Raw genomic sequence first — 19,757 nt, 5'->3', positions numbered from 1 at the left:
CCTTATTTGCAATGAGAAGTAGAAAAGCTAGCTTATGCCTGAGTAAGGTTGATGTATGGGTTACTAACTTAAGTTGTCATGGACTGTCCTTGCATAAAAGGGCCAATGTGAGTAAGCTGCGCCATATGACTAGTGGGTGTCCTTAACATTGACTTACTAACCATTTCGGTTTTGGGAAAGTTAAAACAGATTAATCTATAGTTAGTATACTGTTTGAGTTGAAATTCTCAGCATTTTCAATGTTTGACTACATTGTTAGTTTGGATAAATCTTGTTAATCACATAGGATGACTAATGTTTGCAAGCACCTGGTCTTTCTTATGTTGTTCGTCATAAAGTGCTGGGCTGTCTCCAGTGGTTTTCGGCGCTGCCCTATCCACACTACTGCCACTCGTTGTGAATTATTCAATTTTTTTATTTCTAATCCAAATAATCCGCTCAAGGTGTGATACGCCACACCCTGACTATTGAGAATGCTGAGGCGTCAAGAGTCAGTAATTAGCTTGAAATTAGTTTTAGAGTTAGCGTTTAATGCATTGATATTGTTATGATAAAGCCTGTTGTTAAAAGGCTTCTTCAACACTCTTCAGGAAGCAATCAGTCTCTTTAAATGTCAATGAAAATCTCAAAGCTAAACTGAATTTTTCATTTCAGTCCTCTGTTTCTTCAATTTCTCATTTGGTGTCAAAGTCATTCTAACCTGTGTCCAAACCTTTCTCCTTTGGATCCTCTTGTTCTTTATCAAAGTTCCTTTCTTAATCTTCCACCAGGTTAGCTAATTTGATGAATCTAGAGACGTTAACATGAGAATGAAAAATTCAAAAGACTAGTAGCAAGAACATGGTAATGTTATGACTTTCTTTATGTTTCAAAGATTGATCGAGTAAGAATAAATCCTGTGTTAGTTCACCTTAGAATCTAAGGTACAAAACTCAAGAAGTTAGGAATCCAAGCTTCTAAACGGTGCACACATCAAAATTAAAGTGAGGGGTTGTTTTTACAATTTGATTGTTATTTTGAGTTATGTATCCAAATGACTTTTTTTTTTCTTTCCTTTATGTACATTAGCTCCTGGGCCTCACCACCAGGTACCTTTCTCTCCCTGTATAAGGTGTCACCCATCAACCACCCTCAGCGTGGTTTGCCTACTTGCCGAAACAAAAAAGAAAGGTATCATGATTTATAACCATCATTCGATCATCTGTTTAGTCATTGAACTATGAACTAGTACAATAATATGATTATGAAAATATTAGTAAAATCTCATCATACAACCATATTAGAATGATCACTACCTGCTAATTGTTTATGACCTTATTTAGACATTTCTATCTTATTTATATCCCTCCAAAAGCTAACACTTTATCTCGTTGTTGCAACCCATCATTAAAAATGAGCTAAGGGAAGCGTAGAGGAATTAAGAAAAATGTATGACAAATATTAATTTTGATTAATTTTTTTTATCTATTACAAATTTAACAAATATTAATTTCACGTTCACTTAAAATGCACGGGAGTTGAGCTTGGTTTATAAAATGCTTAACTAGGGTCATGTGAATTTAAAGGCTAATTAATTTAGAAAAACACCAAGAGGGGGAATGGATTGAGTTTTGAATTTTATTTTATTTATAAGACTCCAATTTTAAGAAAATTAAAGAGCAATAAATAAAATGATAGAGATGGAGAAAAAAAACACTATATTTTATAGTAGTTCGACAATCGTTACCTTTGTCCACTCTCTTTAAGCTCCAATTGAGTGAAGGTTCCATTAATATAAAAGCTTCAACCAAGCTTTCAATCTTTTATACTTGGATTTTCGACTCTTATGTGCACTACAAGTTCCCTTCAAGTATACCTTAACATAAAGTTTTTAACCCTTAAAATTTTACTTTAATGACAATGAATGAAAGCATTCTTAATTTAGCTCAATGAATGAACAAGTATAATGGAATCTAGGATGAATTAAATGAGTGCACTATGAAAGATTTGTAAGGAATGGTTTGATGCACTAAAAGAAGAGTTAAATACAAGTGTTCTTTATCTAATAAATGAAATGAAATTCACAATTTATAGATTTTTAGTCTTGACCACAAAAAAGAACACAAACTAGCTTCGTCTAGTCAATTTTCGGTTCGATTGATTGACTAGCTCTTGGGAGTTAATTGCATAATAGGTGATTGTTGGAACCTAATCAAACCTCGATCAAAAAGAGATTCCCCTCAATTGGGAAAGGCCCCTCATCGATTGGGAATACATAACTACTGGATGAGAGAAAATAAAATTTGCACTCATCAACCAGTTCAATGATTTAATCGATCGACTAATTCCTTGATCAATTGAGCAACTCCCTAGTCATTCCTCCTAATTCAAAAATGGAGAGTCTTTTAATTAAATATCCCTTATTAGTAAAGGTAAAAAAAAAAAAAAAGTAACATGTTTCTATAAATAGTTTATTAAATGATCTTAAAATTTGAATAAATCTTTTGAAAAGAAGGCTAGATCAGTTGCACTTGAGAAAAGTGAAGCAAAGTATTTGATAGACTATAAAACAATACGCCATCCAAGAGATGAGTGGTCTATGAAGTGATTTTGATAAAGTAAAAAAGGTGTTTTTGACAAGGAAAGACAATGATTTTTGAAAGAGGCATTCACCTAATATTTGCAAGTGATATTTTTTGTCTAAATTTTAGAAGTAGGTTTCAAAACTTTATCAAACAGGAGTCCAACTTTCATAAAAATGAAAAATAATTTCCAAGTGCATTATTGTAGCAGGAAATGGCCTATTCACATATCTTTTTCTATGGTCCACAATTTCCATGAAGCAAGCTGGATGAGTTTGGTGAACCCCAAAATAAGAGGAGGGGGGGCTTGATGTTTAACTCTCAGATTCCTGAGGAAGAAAAGGGAACATATGATGATAAAAGTGTCCACCATGTGTGTATTATTGGTGCACAGCATGCCTTCCCCAGACACCTCATTTCTTGTTCCATTATTTGGAAATGATAATGATAAACTTGGTCCCCTTCTGTCATTTCTAGTAGGCCTATTCCATAATGTTTCCCAACACCCATCTCCAAAATTGGGCTTATTTATTTATTTATATATAATTTAAAAAGTTTTTGAAGAATTGTTGGTATTTTTAATTATTTATTAGAAGTATTGTAAAAGAAAATCTAAAATAATCTTAAATCTCTTCTAAATAATTGCCTTTGATTTTTTAAATATTTAAGTGGTATTTGGAATACATTTTTTTATTTTTTATTTTTAAGGTTGGAAAATAATAGTAATTTTTTATATAAGATACCATAATTCTTCTAAATTTGAAAACTGAATAGTTTTAAACACTATTTCAAAAGTATTTTGGCTATTAAGTAATTATTTTTAAAAACTATTTTTGAAAACTGTTTTATAATATTTTACAAAACAAATATATATTTGGGAACTTAAAGTATTTTTAACATATTTTAAATATTTTTTAAAATAATTTTTTATATTATGTGTTTTATTTTTAATCATTTTACGTACTTATATAATTATTTTCTAAAACAATTCTAAAATCACAAGAAATTTTAGTTTTTTTTTTTTTTTTAAGGGGATTTCCTATGACACAAAAAGTTACTTTTGAGTACCATAAGTAAAGTAGCAATTAATAAAAGATGGTCAGTAGGTCTCCAAAGTAGGGTCTAGCTTTAAAACATTTGGTATTTATTTTAACATTACCAAATATAATGTCATATTATTTTTATATTTTTTTGTACATTTAGTTAAAGAGCAGGTGTTGCCAACTCATAAAGTGGGTGTGAGCTTTAATTTGACTGTCCTGTCTCTATCCCCAGCCTCCATGCCTGCTTTTATGACTTCATTTCACTCAGATGTACCTCAAAATTTTGAGACCAGGTCCCTCAAAATTTTAATTTCTTTTCTGTATTATTAAATTAAAATTTATAAAGTTAAAAACATCAAAAGGCAATTTTGAAGATAATTAAAACTTTTACATTAAATGTAATAAATCTTATATAAAAAATCTAGACTTACGTATTTAAAAATTATTTTTAAAATTTTAAAATTTAGGGTAATAAAGATTTTTTAATTCTTTCACTTTTAATTTTTTTAAAGATTGTTATATATTTTTAAAAAAATAATATTAAATTTTATATAGGAATCACTATCATTTTTTATTTTTAAAAATAAAAAAATAAGAAATGTATTCAAATGATGATTAAATTAATTAAAATTTTAAATTTAAACATAAAAGTTAGAAACATGTAAAAATATTTTTTATGAATTTAAAATCTTAAAAAGGTCATATTTGGGTGAAATTAATTTTTAGTGTTTCTTAATTATCACAACACCATCCTAACATGACGCCACCCATCCCAATCAAAAGCTAAATATTATGCATGTTATATGAAAGAATTATCTTATATATATATAAATGGTGAAGCTTTATATTAATAATGAGCTTATTTTCAATTGGGTTATTAAAAAAAAGAATAAAAAAAAGAAAATTAGGACTATTTGGTCCACATATTGCTTGGATAGTGGCACGATAGGGTCAAATTCACCCTAAATCTTTGGTATATTATACACTTTATTCTATTATATCGAAAATTCAATATTTTACTTCATAAACTTATTAGAAAATAATACTTTGATTTAAAACTATGTTAAAAAGACGATGAACAGAATAAGCTTAAATGCAAAAGATAAACATATGTTGTTTATATTTAAAATTGTTATCCTTCCTATTTGTACAAAATATTTCTTTAAAATCAAAAACCAAAATTAATGATTGATATAGTTTAAAAACATTTATAAAATCTTACTTTAAAGTTATTAATTCAAAGTTGAAAATGCCTAAATTCAAAATAGTATTGAACTATAGAGCGTGAAAATGAATAAGAATTTCTAACCGAAGATATTGAAGATGAAGTATTATTAGGTTTTCAATTGAAATGAGAAAAAAAAAATTAAAATATATAACCGGGTAAAGATTGAAGTCGGCAGAGTAAAGGCTATTTAACCCTAAAATCATTTGCGCACATTGCCTACTTCCCAAAGAATCGGAATAGGTTGCAAGTGCAATTTGATAAAAGCCTGAGTTGAATGTGACGTGAAATTGAGGGAGTGGGGCGCCAATTCCCCACAGGAAGGACTTATATAGATGAAGAAAGAGGCCCAAAGGCCGTGAAGGTAGAGTAGAGAAGCCGGAATTCCAGCAATGGCAACGGCGACGGTAGAAAAACCACACGCAGTGTGCATACCTTATCCAACTCAAGGTCACATCAGTCCCATGCTGAACCTCGCTAAACTCCTTCACCACAGGGGCTTTCACATCACTTTTGTTCACTCCCACTTCAACTATGCCCGTCTCATCAAATCCAGAGGCCCTTCTTCTCTCTGCGGTCTGCCCGACTTCCGATTTGAGTCCATTCCCGATGGCCTCCCTCCTCCAGATAACCCCGACGCCACCCAGGACATCATCGCCCTCTCTATCTCCACTGCTAACAACTGCTTCATCCCGTTTCGCAACCTATTGGCCAAACTCAACAGTGGGGCGCCGGAGATCCCACCGGTGACTTGTGTGATTTACGATGGGCTGATGAGCTTCGCACTTGAAGCTGCTCAACAAGTGGGAGTCCCTGGAGTAGCATTTTGGACTGTCAGTGCTTGCAGCTTCATCTGCTTGTTACACTTTCCTCATCTCCTGGAAAGAGGTTTTACACCTTTCAAAGGTACGTATATAACTCCAAATATATACATATTACTTCCCTGTTGCTTTTATGGGTGACATAACGCATGTGGAATTGTTCAGATGTGAGTTGCAAAACAAAAGGGAATTTGGATACCATTATTGATTGGATACCTGGAATCCCAAAGATCCGTCTAAGGGACATACCATCTTCAACCCGAACAACGGACCCGAATGATGCATTCCTTGAGTTCATCAAAGGTGAAATATCAAGAGCTTATAAGGCTTCTGCTAGCATCCTCAACACCTTCGATGCCTTGGAACGTGACGTTCTGGATTCCCTTTCCTCCATGTTGAATCGGTTGTACACTATGGGTCCAATGCATCTTCTTCTCAATCAAATCCAGTATGAAGACACCAAGCTTATCGGCTCCAACCTATGGAAAGAAGAACCTGGCTGTTTCCAGTGGCTGGATTCCAAGAAACCCGGATCTGTAGTTTATGTGAACTTCGGTAGCATCACAGTGTTAAGTCCAAAGCAGCTAATTGAGTTTGCATGGGGACTTGCTAATAGCATGCAAACATTCCTATGGATAATCCGACCCGATTTGGTGATGGGTGAGACCGCCTTTCTCCCGCCGGAGTTCCTAACGGAGATCAAAGATAGAGGCATGTTAGCCGGTTGGTGTGCCCAAGAACAAGTCCTGATCCACTCTTCAGTCGGAGGGTTCTTGACGCACTCCGGCTGGAATTCTACGTTGGAAAGCGTGTGTGGCGGCGTGCCAATGATCTGCTGGCCGTTCTTCTCCGATCAGCATACCAACTGCTATTATAGTTGCGAGCATTGGGGGTTTGGGACGGAGATCGCTTACGATGTGAAGAGAGAGGAAGTGGAGAGGGTGGTGAGAGAGTTAATGGAGGGAGAGAAGGGAAAGGAGATGAAGAAGAAGGTAATGAAATGGAAGCGCAAAGCTGAAGAAGCCACCAGCCCATGTGGGGGTTCTTCTTACTCCAATTTGAACAAACTGATTCAGGAAATTCTTCTGCCCAACAAAAGCATCACCTTCAATTAATTTCATACATGGCTATGGATTTCTAATGCTTCCTTATCTTATGATGAAAAGGCACCCGCTTCCTTTTAAGCAATTTATTAGGTGTCTTCTGCACCCACATTGTTTTGATTTGTATTTTTTAAAAAAAAACAGAAAATAATAATATATCTGAAATAAAATAATAATATTTTTAAAATTGTAAAAAAGAAAACATTTAAAATAAATTTACTATCTCAAAGTTTAAAAATAATCTTTAAAAACATAAATGTTATATGGGTTAATTGGTTAAAGGGGTCAAAACAACCCCCATATTTGCAAATATAACCCATCAGTCAAAAAACAAAAAAGTTGACCTGGTTGAGACAAAAATGTCCTTCTTCTTTTTTCTCTCCAACACATACAACTTCTCATCTTCTGCTTCATTTACAGAACGACTCCTCATATATTCTAAAAAATTTCTCTCATCATCTTCTTCTACTTCATTATCTTCCTTTAGTGCACAAAACGGAAAGGTCATCTCCTTTTCCACTTCATTTACAGAACGAGTCCTCATCTTTCATCATCATCTTCTATTTCATTATCTTCCTTTGATGCACAAAACAAAAAATCTCATATTTCCTTCAAAAACCCTAGAAAATTTCTCGTCTATCATCTCATCCTCTGTTTCATTCCGAATCCTTGAAAAAATTGTTATTCTATTTTTTTCAAGTTATCTCATATTATATCTTCAAGCACGAAGGAAACAATGAGTTCATTGAAGAGTGATAGGAGAAAAAGATTTAAAAAAGTGGCGACAAAGCAAAAATGGCAATTGCGAACAGAAGAAAAAAGTGAAGTAGAAGAAAGTGAAGCAAAGGAAAGCGAAGCTACTGAGCAAAAATCCCTATTACCAACAGAAGAGGCAAGTGATTTTGCTAAACCGATGAGTGTAGTCTTCACATTTGATAAATTATTGAAATTTTTGGAGATGTTATGCAACAATATTTGAGTATGGTTAAGTTTATTAGTTAAATGCACGAAGAAAAATTTAGGATTTATTGAATTGTATTCAAAGTATAAAATTATTATATTTATAATTTTTTTAGTTCTCCATTGTTATCAGTTATGTATTTTGAGTGAATAAATTTATGTTTGTTAGCTGATGTTTGAAAATATTTAGGAACTATTATAGTGTGTTGAAAAATAATAAATTGCATATTAATATTGTTTTAGTTTTCTGTATTATTATCAATCATGTGTTTAGAGTGAATTGATATATTCAATGTAATAGCATCTAATTAGGGATAAGTTTACAAATAATTTATGAAATGTTAGGGATTTTTGGAAATTTTAGGGGTATTATACAATGGTGTTTGAGTAGGTTCATGTTCCAAATGCAAGTAGATGATATTCTTGTTGACTATGTTAACAGGGCTTCACCCAATTCCTTCCCTGAAATGGTCTAAGGTGGACATCGTTTATGTCCTTATTAATGTCTGAAGTATGCATTGGGTATTGGGAGTAGTTCACCTTGCTCAAAGGAGAATATTTGTGTATGACTCATTGATTGGCACTAATAGTGATAATCGACTAAAAGGTGTCATAATACCTTTAGCTAAAGTGTTACCGCGTATTTTGCATACTATATCATATTATGGGAAGAGTGGTGATCCTAAGAGTGAAGAATACTAGGACATTGAACGACTGCATGATATTCCTCAACAAGAGTATGAGTATGTAAACAAATATCCAAACTTCATCTTATCATTTCACCTTTATGCCTTATACAATAATTTTTTTTTAGCCATCTTAATTTTGATTACTTGTGTTTCATGCAGTGGTGATTGTGGGATGTTCCTGATTAAATATGTAGATTACTTAATGCATAATCATCCATTCAGCTCATTGACCGGTGCCCGCATTGATTGGTTTAGAGAGAAAATGGCAACTGAATTGTTCTACTTCAAAAATTTACCCATGTAGTGGGTTTCATTTTGATTATGTAAAAGGTTTACATGTTGTTGAGTGTTGATTGTTATTTTGGATGAATTTAACTTGATGCTCAAAGTTACAATTTTTGTAATGTAACTATAAGTGTCAACTTAACTATAGTTAAGTTATTTGTTAATGCAATTCAACAATTGTTAAGTTCAGGTGAATATTCTGAGTGTGAATTTAACCTCAATGAAGTTATTTATTAATGCAACTCAACCATTGTTAAGTTCAAGTGATAATTCTAACTGTAAACTTAATTGTGGTTAAGTTCTTTGTTAATGTAACTCAACTACTGTTAAGTTCAGGTGAAAATTATGATTGTGAACTTAGTTGTGATTAAGTTCTTTGTTAATGCAACTCAACTACTGTTAAGTTCAAGTGAAAATTCTGACTGTGAACTTATCCACAATTAAGTTCTTTGTTAATGTAACTCAACTACTGTTAAGTTCAGGTGAAAATTATGATTGTGAATTTAACTGTGGTTAAGTTCTTTGTTAATACAACTCAACTACTGTTAAGTTCAGGTGAAAAAATGAACAAAGAACTTAACCACAATTAAGTTCTTTATTAATGTAACTCAACCATTATTAAGTTTAGGTGAAATTTATAACTGTGAATTTGCTTACCATCATTTGACCTTGCCATATGGATAAATCTTTTCAACTTCTTTTGAACGAACTTTTCACTTTTTCAAAAGTAACAATGAAGTCTCTATTTTTTACCAACAATGTTGAAGTCAGATTTTGAATTTTCAAGAAACAGAAAGAAATAAAATGATAATATAAAAAAGAAATTGTTGGTTGCTTACATTTTTTTTTTTTTTCATATTTTCGTGACCAAGAATGAAGAATAGATGAAACTTGTTCTCTGTAGGAAAAGAGAGAGAATGAGCAACCAATGACCAAATAAAAAAATTAGAACCTAATCTGCTATAAAACAAAGGGAAAGGGAACGTTGTCTTGGAGGGAAAAATGAGGGGGGAAAGGGAAAGGAAAAGTTGTATGTGTTGGAGAGAAAAAAGAAGGACATTTTTGTCTCAACCGGTTAACTTTTTTGTTTTTTGACTGGTGGGTTATATTTGCAAATATAAGGGTTATTTTGACCCCTTTAACCAATTAACCCATGTTATATTTTCAAATATTTTATGAAAGCATGATTTTCCCTAATAATTATAATGAGGCAATTAATTAAGAAATACTTTGTTCATGACCAACTACACCATTGCTTGATGTTCCCAATTAACTAACGCTCATAATTCAAATTTGCTATCCACTATATATTTGATTTGCATATTTATTTTTTGGTTACAAACATGCTTTATTTCTATAATCAATTAATATATCTATATTTCTTGGGTAAATTTTAAATTTTAATTTAATGGAATTACCATGAGCATAAATTAAACTTGACCATTAGCAATATAGTACAGTAAAACCTTGATAAATGAACTCAAAGTAGTTATTAATTCAATATTATGTCAATGATATGATCTTATGATTGAGAACACATACAATAAAGTACAGTAAAACCTTGATAAATGAATGCTCGATAAACTAAAAACCTCGTTTAAATAATGAATTATTCTAGTCTCAACTTGGGTCAATGTACTAAATTAATAACCTTGCTAAATTCATAAGATAATAATATTTTAAAAAACCCTTAGGAGTCTAAACAAATATAAATTAATAATTGATGAAGTATTAATTGAATGTGGAATCAAAGAACCAATTAGATAAACGCCTCGAGGTACTTCGATCTGGTCGAGATGGGAAGTATATGTTAGATAAGTTTGATTCTTTCCTTAAAAAGTATGAGATTATATCCAATTGAGTGTCTTTGAAACTTCAATGTAGAATGGATAAGCGGGAAAAACAAATTAAACTCTTATGCGTAAGATCAATGATAGGTTTTTCAACCTTCCCACAACCTTTTGGGATATTACTTAGATGCTACTAGATATATTCTTAACCTAGTCTATCTAAATTAGTAACTTTGACTCTCATAGATGCAGATGGGTCATAAACCTAGTTTACACTATGTTTGCATATTGGGAGTGTCAAACACATGTGTTGAAACCAAAGGTAGATAAGTTGGAACTAAGTTAAGAAGCTTGTTAGTTTGTAGGTTATCCAAAAGGAATTAGCAATTATTACTTTTATAGTTAGGTCAATTAGAATGTGTTTGTTAGTACAAATGTTAGATTTCTGGAAGATGATTATTTGAAAAGAATAAGTTTAGAAGTGAGGTCAATTGGAGAAAACTAGATGAGAATCCAACATTAGCATTAAAAACTATGGATCTAGTACAACCATTTTCCAATCTATAATATAATGTATTGATGACTTGTCATAGTAGGAGAGTTGTCAAGGCCATTCCAGAGGAACATGAGATTGATCCTACAAATTATGATGAAATAATGAGTAATGTGGATGTATATTTTTGGAAAAATCTATAGAGGTAGAGTTAGAACCTCATGTATTCTAACAAAGTCTAAGAGCTTGTAGAAGCACTTGAAGGGATAAAACCCATCAAGTGCAAGTGGGTCAATAAGAAGAAAAGAAGAGTAGATGGAAAGACTAAGATATATAAGGCTAGACTTGTAGCAAATGGTTATAGTCAAAAACCTAGTTTCAATTATGAGGAGACCTTCTCGTCAATAGTCATGCTTAAGTCTATTAGGATATTTCTATTCATTACAACACATCTTGATTGTGAGATGTGATAAATGAATGTCAAGATTGCACTTTTTACTGACAATCTTGAGGAAAACATCTATATGATGCAACCAAATGAATTCAAAACAAAAGGCCAAGAACATATTTTGTTTTTAATATTTTATTTGGTTTAATTTGGGAAAATTCTCAATTCCATCCACTAAGAGATTTTTTCTTTGTGATGCAAATTATGGGGGGGAAAAAATCTAAATAGCCTTTTACATCTCAAAACTCTAAAGAAGTTCATGTTCTCATTCTCTAGGGTTGTGAGAATTTATGCATCCTCTCAAGTGTTGAGGTACAATCAATTAGGAGCACATGTGGTGTTGCACCGTGAGTGTGATCAATATAGGTATTGGGAAATAAGACTTAGAAATAATATATTATAAGATAAAATTATATATTGTTCTTTCAATGGTGGATCTGTTCTTTGCGATATCTCACTTTATGGTTTTACATCTACATAGCCTTGGGGAGATTGTGTTAGTGGTTTTCCATGTAAATTAAGTTCATTATGTCTTGCCAGATTGTGGTTTTTTTTTTTTTTTTTCACTTCTTAATATTATAAAATGAATTAAAAATAAAATAATTTTGGGCTAAAATAAGTAAATACCTATTCACCCCTTCTCTTATTGTATTGTAATCTAGATCTACAAACTTTCAAAGGTATTAAAAAAAAAATAGATTGAATTTTTGGTGAGAAAGATTCTATGTAAAATATAAATAGCTTTCAAAGGATTTAATCCTATATGTATATATATTTGTAAAATTATGGTACATTATTTGAAAGGCAAAGATTTGTTAATTTTGTTTGAGAAAGAGAAAAAAATTATTTTCCATATAGAAATCCCTAAATAAATTTTTATTCCTTGACCCAAAAATTAAGGAAAAAGGGGAATAGAAGGAAATTTGAGAAATGTTTCCCATTGATTATTATATTTGTTATTAAATAAATTAGACGAAATCATTTAATTAAATTTTTTTTTGGTTGATTCAAATTTCTAGGAGTTATTTAATTTTTTTTTATATAGTTTTAATATTTTATTACAATTGAGAATTTGTTTTATAAATTATTAGATTCAATTCATATATAAGCATAACTAAAGTTTTAATGAATTTGATCTAATTATGATCTCTAATACTAAATTAGATGGTATTATTACATATGAGGGATTAAATGTTTATTTCATAAATAAATAATTAATTATAAAAGAAATATTTTTGTGATTGTGATATGATGAGAGAGAAAAAATTATTTATGGTTAAAATACTTGTGTACTGATTTTGAGAATTTAGATGGCAAAAGGCGTTTTCTTGTTTTTTTAAGGAAAACATAATTTAGTGATTAATTAATAATAGCAAAGAAACAAGTATAAAATGAAGAAAAAAAATAGTGATTAATTAATAATAACAAAGAAACAAGTATAAAATGAAAAACATTAGGAAGGGAAAAAAATAGTTAAGAAAAAAATCTATTTTTCTAAGGAAGTAATGGAAAATATGTTTAATGATTTAGATTCATATATTCTTGTTTATTAGATTGAACATAATGGAATATATTATGGTCATCCTTACGACGATTCATTTCTTAATAAGTTAATTTTAAGATAGGTATATATTGAGATAGTTTTGGACTATATAAATATACTTGAAAAAAAACTTACCTATATAGTGAAATGAGAATCATTTTGTGTAAATGAAAATTGGTAGGTAGCTTAGCTGGTTTGCTCGAGAGGTTAAGGGGGAAGACTTAAGATCTTCTGCACATAAGTGCGCGTGGGTTCGAACCCCACAGCTAGCATATACGATTTATTAGTTAATTTTTTTAATTGTTATTTATAAAGTTTTAAACTTTGTAAAGAATTATTGGGAATTTGATATTTAAAAAATTTAAAACTTTTATTATTTGAAAATAGGTTATATATATATACTTTCTCAATGTTGATATTTATTAACTTGACACAAACTTAATATTTTTTTAAAAGTTGAGAGTCCATGTATTATAGTAACTTGGTGAATCATAATAATTGATAGTCTTACGTCATGATTCACTGTGGATATTGTCTAATGTGCATTACATATACTAGTGCACTCACCATGGAAAAATCATCGTGATGATTAAGACAAATCATCCCTCCAATTAAGAGGTAGTATACTACAATCTTAGATGAATTGCTTAAATCCATGAACTAGTTATGAACTATTCATCACATTGTAAGAAACCTATGACTTGGATTTTTTACACAACTTTTAATGCATTCAAGTTATGTACAATGCAAGTAATGTGAGGAGTGTATGCTCAAATAACTAATTAATGCAAAATGAAATTATAAAGGAAAGCAAAGAAATATAAATAAATAAATTTATAAATGAATTTTTATTTATTACATCATGTCATGTTTTCTAATACTCAATCCCAAAAAGAAGCATACTCTATTGAAGAACAAGTTACGAGATTGGCTAAGTTTCTCAAAGAACTTGCAAAACGCAATTAAGAATAGAATGTCAAGATCAATGCAATTTTCCATAAACTTGGGCTTATAGTAGGACTAATAAACAACACCACACATCCATGTCAAGATGTATTTTAACACGATCTTCAAATTTGTTATAAAAGAAAAGATGTCACAAAAGCATTCAAGTTTCTTTTCACGTGTCGTTTTTGAATTACATTTTATAAATTTGATATGCATCCCAATTTGCATTTCACGTGTCGGTATCGTGTTGCACCTTCCTCTTCGGGGTGCCTTGCACTTTTTAAAATTATGTGACAGAGAGTGAGAGAGCTATGGAGATGCTTCAACCATCTAAGAAAAATTACGGGATGTCCATAATTTCCTGGGCTAATTCCAACAGCCATGTCACTGAAGTAGCACAAAAATTATAAATTTAGCTGTAGTCACTCGTGAAGATCAATTACTCCCATGTATAACTGGTAGATCATAGATTTTGGCCATTTACAAAAGCATAGTGTTCCTCTGTCATTTTATTTCTTTCATCTTCATGAGACCAAGCTTCTGGAAATCCGCCTCAGATCTTCCGTATCTTCGTCTCTTAGAAAGATGCTCTAGCATGCACGAATTGAAGCAGATTTACGCCCATGTCATCACTCTCGGTCTGGCTCGTTTTACTTACATCACCAGCAGAGTGTTATCTTTCTGCGCAGTATCCGAAACTGGTGATTTGAGCTATGCGGAGACCGTGTTCAACAAAATTGTGGCACCCACCATCTTTGATTTCAATTCCATGATAACGGGTTTCTTGAATCGTTCCGAATTTGAAAAGGGTCTCTCTGTTTACGCCCAAATGCGAACCTTAGGCGTGGAGCCGAATGCTCGCACTCTCACTGTTATGATAAAAGCATTTCTCCGTTTATCTTCGATTAATCAGGTTCATTGTCAGATAATGAAGTTTGGGCATGGATCTGATCTTTATGCAATCAGCCTGCTAATAACCAGGTATTCGACATGTGGAGCGATGGAGCTTGCTCGCCAAGTGTTCAACGAAAGCTCGAACAGAAATATAGTTTGTTGGACAGGCCTCATTAGTGGGTATTGTAGTAACGGATTCGTTGATGAAGCTCGTTGTGTGTTTGATGCCATGCCGGAGAGAAACGATGTTTCTTATAGTGCAATGGCATCTGGGTATGTTAGAAATGATCGTTTCAACGAGGCGATTGAGTTATTTCGTGAATTGAAAAGTTGTGCTGCCGTGAAGCCGAATATTTCTCTTTTGGTGAGTGTTCTTGATGCTTGTGCAGCTGTTGGTGCATTTGAGGAAGGAAAATGGATTCATTCCTATATAGATGAGAATGGTTTGGACTATGATCTTAAAATGGGCACTGCACTAATAGATTTTTATGCAAAATGTGGGTGCATAAAGACTGCTGAGGAAATATTTAACAAGATGCCATTGAAAGATGTAACAGCCTGGAGTTCCATGATCTTGGGATTAGCCATCAATGGCAATAATGAGATGGGGCTTGAGCTTTTCCATGAGATGGAAACGAGGGGGCCTAGACCGAATGCTATTACTTTTATTGGTGTTTTTACTGCTTGTAATCACAAAACCTTAGTGAATGAAGCCTTGCGGTTGCTTGGACGCATGAGCAAAGTTTATGGTATGTTTCCCTTGATTGAGCACTACGGGTGCATGGTTGATCTCTTGTCTCGGACTGGACAAGTGAAAGAGGCAGAGATATTAATAAATACCATGCCAATGGAACCAGATGGAGCCATTTGGGGATCTTTGCTTAATGGGTGTCTGATGCATGGTCATATGAAGTTGGGGGAGAGGGTGGGGAAGCTTCTAATCCAATTAGAGCCTCAACATAGCGGAAGGTATGTCCTCCTAGCAAACATGTATGCCACTATGGGTAGCTGGGAAGGTGTTATGAGGCTTAGGAAAATGATGAAAGAGAGGGGGGTACTTACAGTTCCTGCTTGGAGTTTTATCGAAATTAATGGAGTTGTTCATAAATTTCTAGTTGACGATAAGTGCCATCCTCAATGGAGATATATCTATAGTGTTTTAAATCAACTTGGAAGAGAACTCGACACTTTTAATGTTATGAATGATGCACGCTCATGAGAAAAAACATAGCAGAAAAGTGAATACTATGTTTTTCAAGAGCCATCCAGTTCCACATCTTGTCTTGGATTCTAAAGGTTGTTCGAGCTGGTGTAAAAAGGATCTTTCAGCTCAAACATACCAATTCCCTGACTGGTTGTTGAAATTTCTCAACCATCTTCTTGGGTAGTCAAGTATTTGCCCTATATTTGACTTTGATGAATTTGGATACGATGCACTAACGTCTTTTGTTTATCAGTATATGGCGGCTGACTGAGGCAAGCATGGTTGGATGCATCTCTATGCCAGCAAAGCATTTTTCTTACGCAAGCAATCAAGATGAGTGAGGACTGGTCACCGTTATTTTAACAAAAAGGGGAAAGGATATATGCTTCCAATAATAGAGGTGGAATATGCTGTAAATCATGCATCTTGAAGATTTGAAATCAATATCAACTGCTTGAATTGAAAGGGAGAATCACATCAAACATTACTTTTTCAAATGATTGATCAATTCTGGGTAGACTGACTGATGAAAGATATTTAATATCATCCTGTCTGGGTTCTCCATTCAATGTTAAGGAATGAAACATCTCTTCTTTAATTAGCACACTACCAGGTAAGCTTTTCCAAAGTTTGAAGATGGGAGAAGATGCAGCTAGAAAGCCTCATGCTGTGTGTGTTCCTTATCCATCCCAAGGTCATGTGACCCCTTTGATGCAGCTGGCGAAGCTTGTGCACTCAAGAGGCTTCCACATCACGTTTGTGAACACTGAGTTCAACCATAGGCGCCTGATCCGATCTGCAGGACCAGATTCTGTTAGGGGTTTAGTGGATTTCCGGTTTGAAGCCATTCCAGACGGGTTACCTCCATCAGATCTTGACGCCACCCAAGATGTTCCTGCACTTTGTGATTCGACCAGGAAGAACTGTTTAGCCCCATTCAGAGACCTATTAGCTAGGCTAAATTCATCATCGGATGTGCCTCCTGTTTCATGCATAATTTCAGATGGAGTCATGAGCTTTGCCATACAAGCTGCTGAAGAATTAGGTATTCCAGAGGTTCAATTTTGGACTGCCTCAGCATGTAGTTTCATGGGATATCTACACTACCGCGAATTCATCAGAAGGGGCATTTTTCCATTCAAAGGTACATCTTTTTGTTTTTGGTGGTTTATATTTTGATGAGTAATTTTTGCATTAACAGTTGCTTAATTTACTAGTTGCTAGAATCCCCTCTCAATTATGAGAAGAAATTAATGCCTATGGTGGATTGGGTAATTAGAAGGTGCTTGTTGACTAAATCTTATCATATAATTCATTTAATCTCATTGAAGAATGATGCAGTACTCATCATCGAAACTATTTCATGAGGAAGAACCTTTACTCTGTTGGGTTCCATTTTTCTCATCAGAAAAAGTAGTAATAATAATAATAAAATGTTAAAAAATGAAAATAAAAAACATTCTCCGGAGAAAGACATCTCAGAATAGATGCTACATGTTGGGATTGGGCTTCATAGTTTTGGGTGGTATGAACTGGGCTGGATTGGGATCGTAGTATTCAGAGGAGTCTGACAGTGGGGAAAAGGGCTTATGCTTGGCTGTGCCGTCACTGACTCACTATGGCAGGTATATGAATACCTTGGTGGCCCAAGCACATTTAGATATGTCATATGTACCTTTTGTTTGGCAAAAACCTTGATGGCTCTATTCACTAATGTATGAAACCATGAAGTCTTATATTCAAGCACAATTTCATCCTTGGTGTGCCTCAGATGAAAGCTTCCGGAGTGATGGCACTCTTGATACACCTATTGATTGGATCCCTGGTATGCCAAACATTCGGCTCAGGGACATCCCAAGCCATATCCAGACCACTGATCCCAACAGCATCATGTTCGATTTCATGGGAGAGGAAGCACAGAATTGCCTAAATTCTCCAGCCATCATTTTCAACACATTCGACGCCTTTGAAGATGAAGTGCTACATGCAATTGCACAAAAGTTCCCTTGCATTTACACAGCTGGGCCACTTCCATTGCTTGAGCGCCACATGCTCGATGGCCAAGTAAAGTCGCTGAGATCAAGCTTATGGAAGGAAGACTCTACATGTCTTGAATGGCTTGATCAAAGAGAACCCAACTCAGTTGTGTATGTGAACTATGGGAGCGTGACAGTGATGACTGACCGGCACTTGAAGGAGTTTGCATGGGGGCTTGCCAATAGCAAATACTCATTTCTATGGATCATTCGACCCGATATTGTGATGGGGGATTCTGCAGTCTTGCCTGAAGAGTTTCTTAAGGAGACCAAGGATAGAGGATTACTAGTGAGTTGGTGTCCACAAGAGCAGGTGCTCTCCCACCCATCTGTAGGCGTTTTTCTAACGCATTGTGGCTGGAACTCTATGCTGGAAGCCATTTGTGGAGGTGTGCCTGTGATTTGTTGGCCATTCTTCGCAGACCAACAAACCAATTGTCGGTATGCCTGCACCACTTGGGGGATAGGGGTGGAGGTGGATCATGATGTTAAGCGCGATGAAATTGAAGAGCTTGTTAAGGAAATGATGGGAGGGGATAAAGGGAAGCAAATGAGGAAGAAGGCGCAGGAATGGAAAATGAAAGCAGAAGAAGCTACTGATGTAGGAGGCTCATCCTACACTAACTTTGATAAATTCATTAAGGAGGCTCTCCATACTCCATAGTAGGGAGTGAGTGGCAAACTTTCCAAATGCATTCAGTCTTGTCTGTTTATTGAAGGTATTAGAGCTCATACAAGAAGTATAAAAACCTTTAGCAATATCCTACAATACTCAAATCAGTTGGTTTGAAATGTAATATGCAGAGAGACATTTCAAAATGTGTTGGTTGGAAATGGTTAACATGCAATCTATTCCAAATTATTTTCCAACATATATATATATATATATATATGTTTTGAAAAGGAAAGAAAGAAAGAGAAAAGGATGCTGACTATGCTAAATTTGTCGTTTTCTTTAATTAAGATCTCTGTGGCCTTCAACTCAATAATTGAAGGGAGAATAATACTTTAAGGCTCGTGGGATTGAAAATTGAGAAAATTAATGTGAAGTGTTAGAAAAACTTATAAAATTGCCGAGTAGTTGGAAAGTTTTTGTCTCTGAAGGATATCAGTCATAAATGCCTAAAATACCCTTAAAAGCATCTTTTTTAAAAATAAAAATAAAAAAAATAAAAAAAATAAAATGGAGTTAATGTTCTTTTGTTTTTTTTGAAGCTAGCTAGCCATTTTTTTGAGGCTAGCAAGCCACCTAGTCTCACTTGTCAAACTCTACTTACATTGGTCCTAATTTGGGCCCACGTATTTAACAAATTGAAAAAAAACTATAATAAAATGAAAAATGAAATCTAAGTTTGAAATTTTGAATAAATCAACCTACCTATGAAATAATAAGATAATTTGTAAGGTAGTGCATACAGGGTGTTTATGTATGAAAAAGTTACCTCTAATCAATATATCAAACATAAAAAATACCCATGTGAAAATATTTTACAGCTCTTCTATATTAAAAATACCTTCCAACAATATATTAAATAATTTATTTATATTTTTTATTAGGATATATTCTTTATAAGGGATTTTGTATTATTTTGTATCTTTAATAGTTAATAAATTAATTTTTCATATATATTTGTTTATATTTTTCTTTTTATATTATCTTTTTATTTTGACTTTCATATTAATAACTAAATAATTAGTTTTTTATAAAAAATAT

General features: G+C 33.2%; 3 protein-coding genes and 1 non-coding gene across 4 annotated transcripts; all 4 read left to right on the top strand.

Moving 5' to 3' along the window:
* Positions 1–5,168: 5,168 nt before the first annotated feature.
* On the top strand, positions 5,169–6,834 carry LOC100267177 (7-deoxyloganetin glucosyltransferase). Its single transcript, XM_002262707.5, has 2 exons — positions 5,169–5,735; positions 5,816–6,834. The coding sequence occupies exons 1-2, from the start codon at positions 5,222–5,224 to the stop codon at positions 6,763–6,765; spliced, it is 1,464 nt and encodes a 487-aa protein (XP_002262743.2). The 5' UTR covers positions 5,169–5,221; the 3' UTR covers positions 6,766–6,834.
* Positions 6,835–13,150: 6,316 nt separating this feature from the next.
* On the top strand, positions 13,151–13,233 carry TRNAL-UAA (transfer RNA leucine (anticodon UAA)). The gene has a single exon. It is a non-coding gene; the product is annotated as a tRNA-Leu (tRNA).
* A 918-nt stretch (positions 13,234–14,151) lies between these two features.
* Positions 14,152–17,340, top strand: LOC104878334 (pentatricopeptide repeat-containing protein At5g66520-like). The gene is made up of 2 exons (XM_010648520.3): positions 14,152–15,772; positions 16,261–17,340. The coding sequence occupies exons 1-2, from the start codon at positions 14,436–14,438 to the stop codon at positions 16,346–16,348; spliced, it is 1,425 nt and encodes a 474-aa protein (XP_010646822.1). The 5' UTR covers positions 14,152–14,435; the 3' UTR covers positions 16,349–17,340.
* LOC100853145 (linamarin synthase 2) lies at positions 16,644–18,915 on the top strand. Its single transcript, XM_003635250.4, has 2 exons — positions 16,644–17,151; positions 17,779–18,915. Exons 1-2 carry the CDS (start codon positions 16,644–16,646, stop codon positions 18,705–18,707), a joined length of 1,437 nt encoding a protein of 478 aa, XP_003635298.2. The 3' UTR covers positions 18,708–18,915.
* Positions 18,916–19,757: the final 842 nt, after the last annotated feature.

The sequence above is a fragment of the Vitis vinifera genome, chromosome 7, assembly GCF_030704535.1.
Source record: "Vitis vinifera cultivar Pinot Noir 40024 chromosome 7, ASM3070453v1".
Classification (NCBI taxonomy): domain Eukaryota; kingdom Viridiplantae; phylum Streptophyta; class Magnoliopsida; order Vitales; family Vitaceae; genus Vitis; species Vitis vinifera.
Note: the sequence above shows the minus strand (reverse complement) of the source record. Positions and strands in the feature narration are given on the sequence as shown.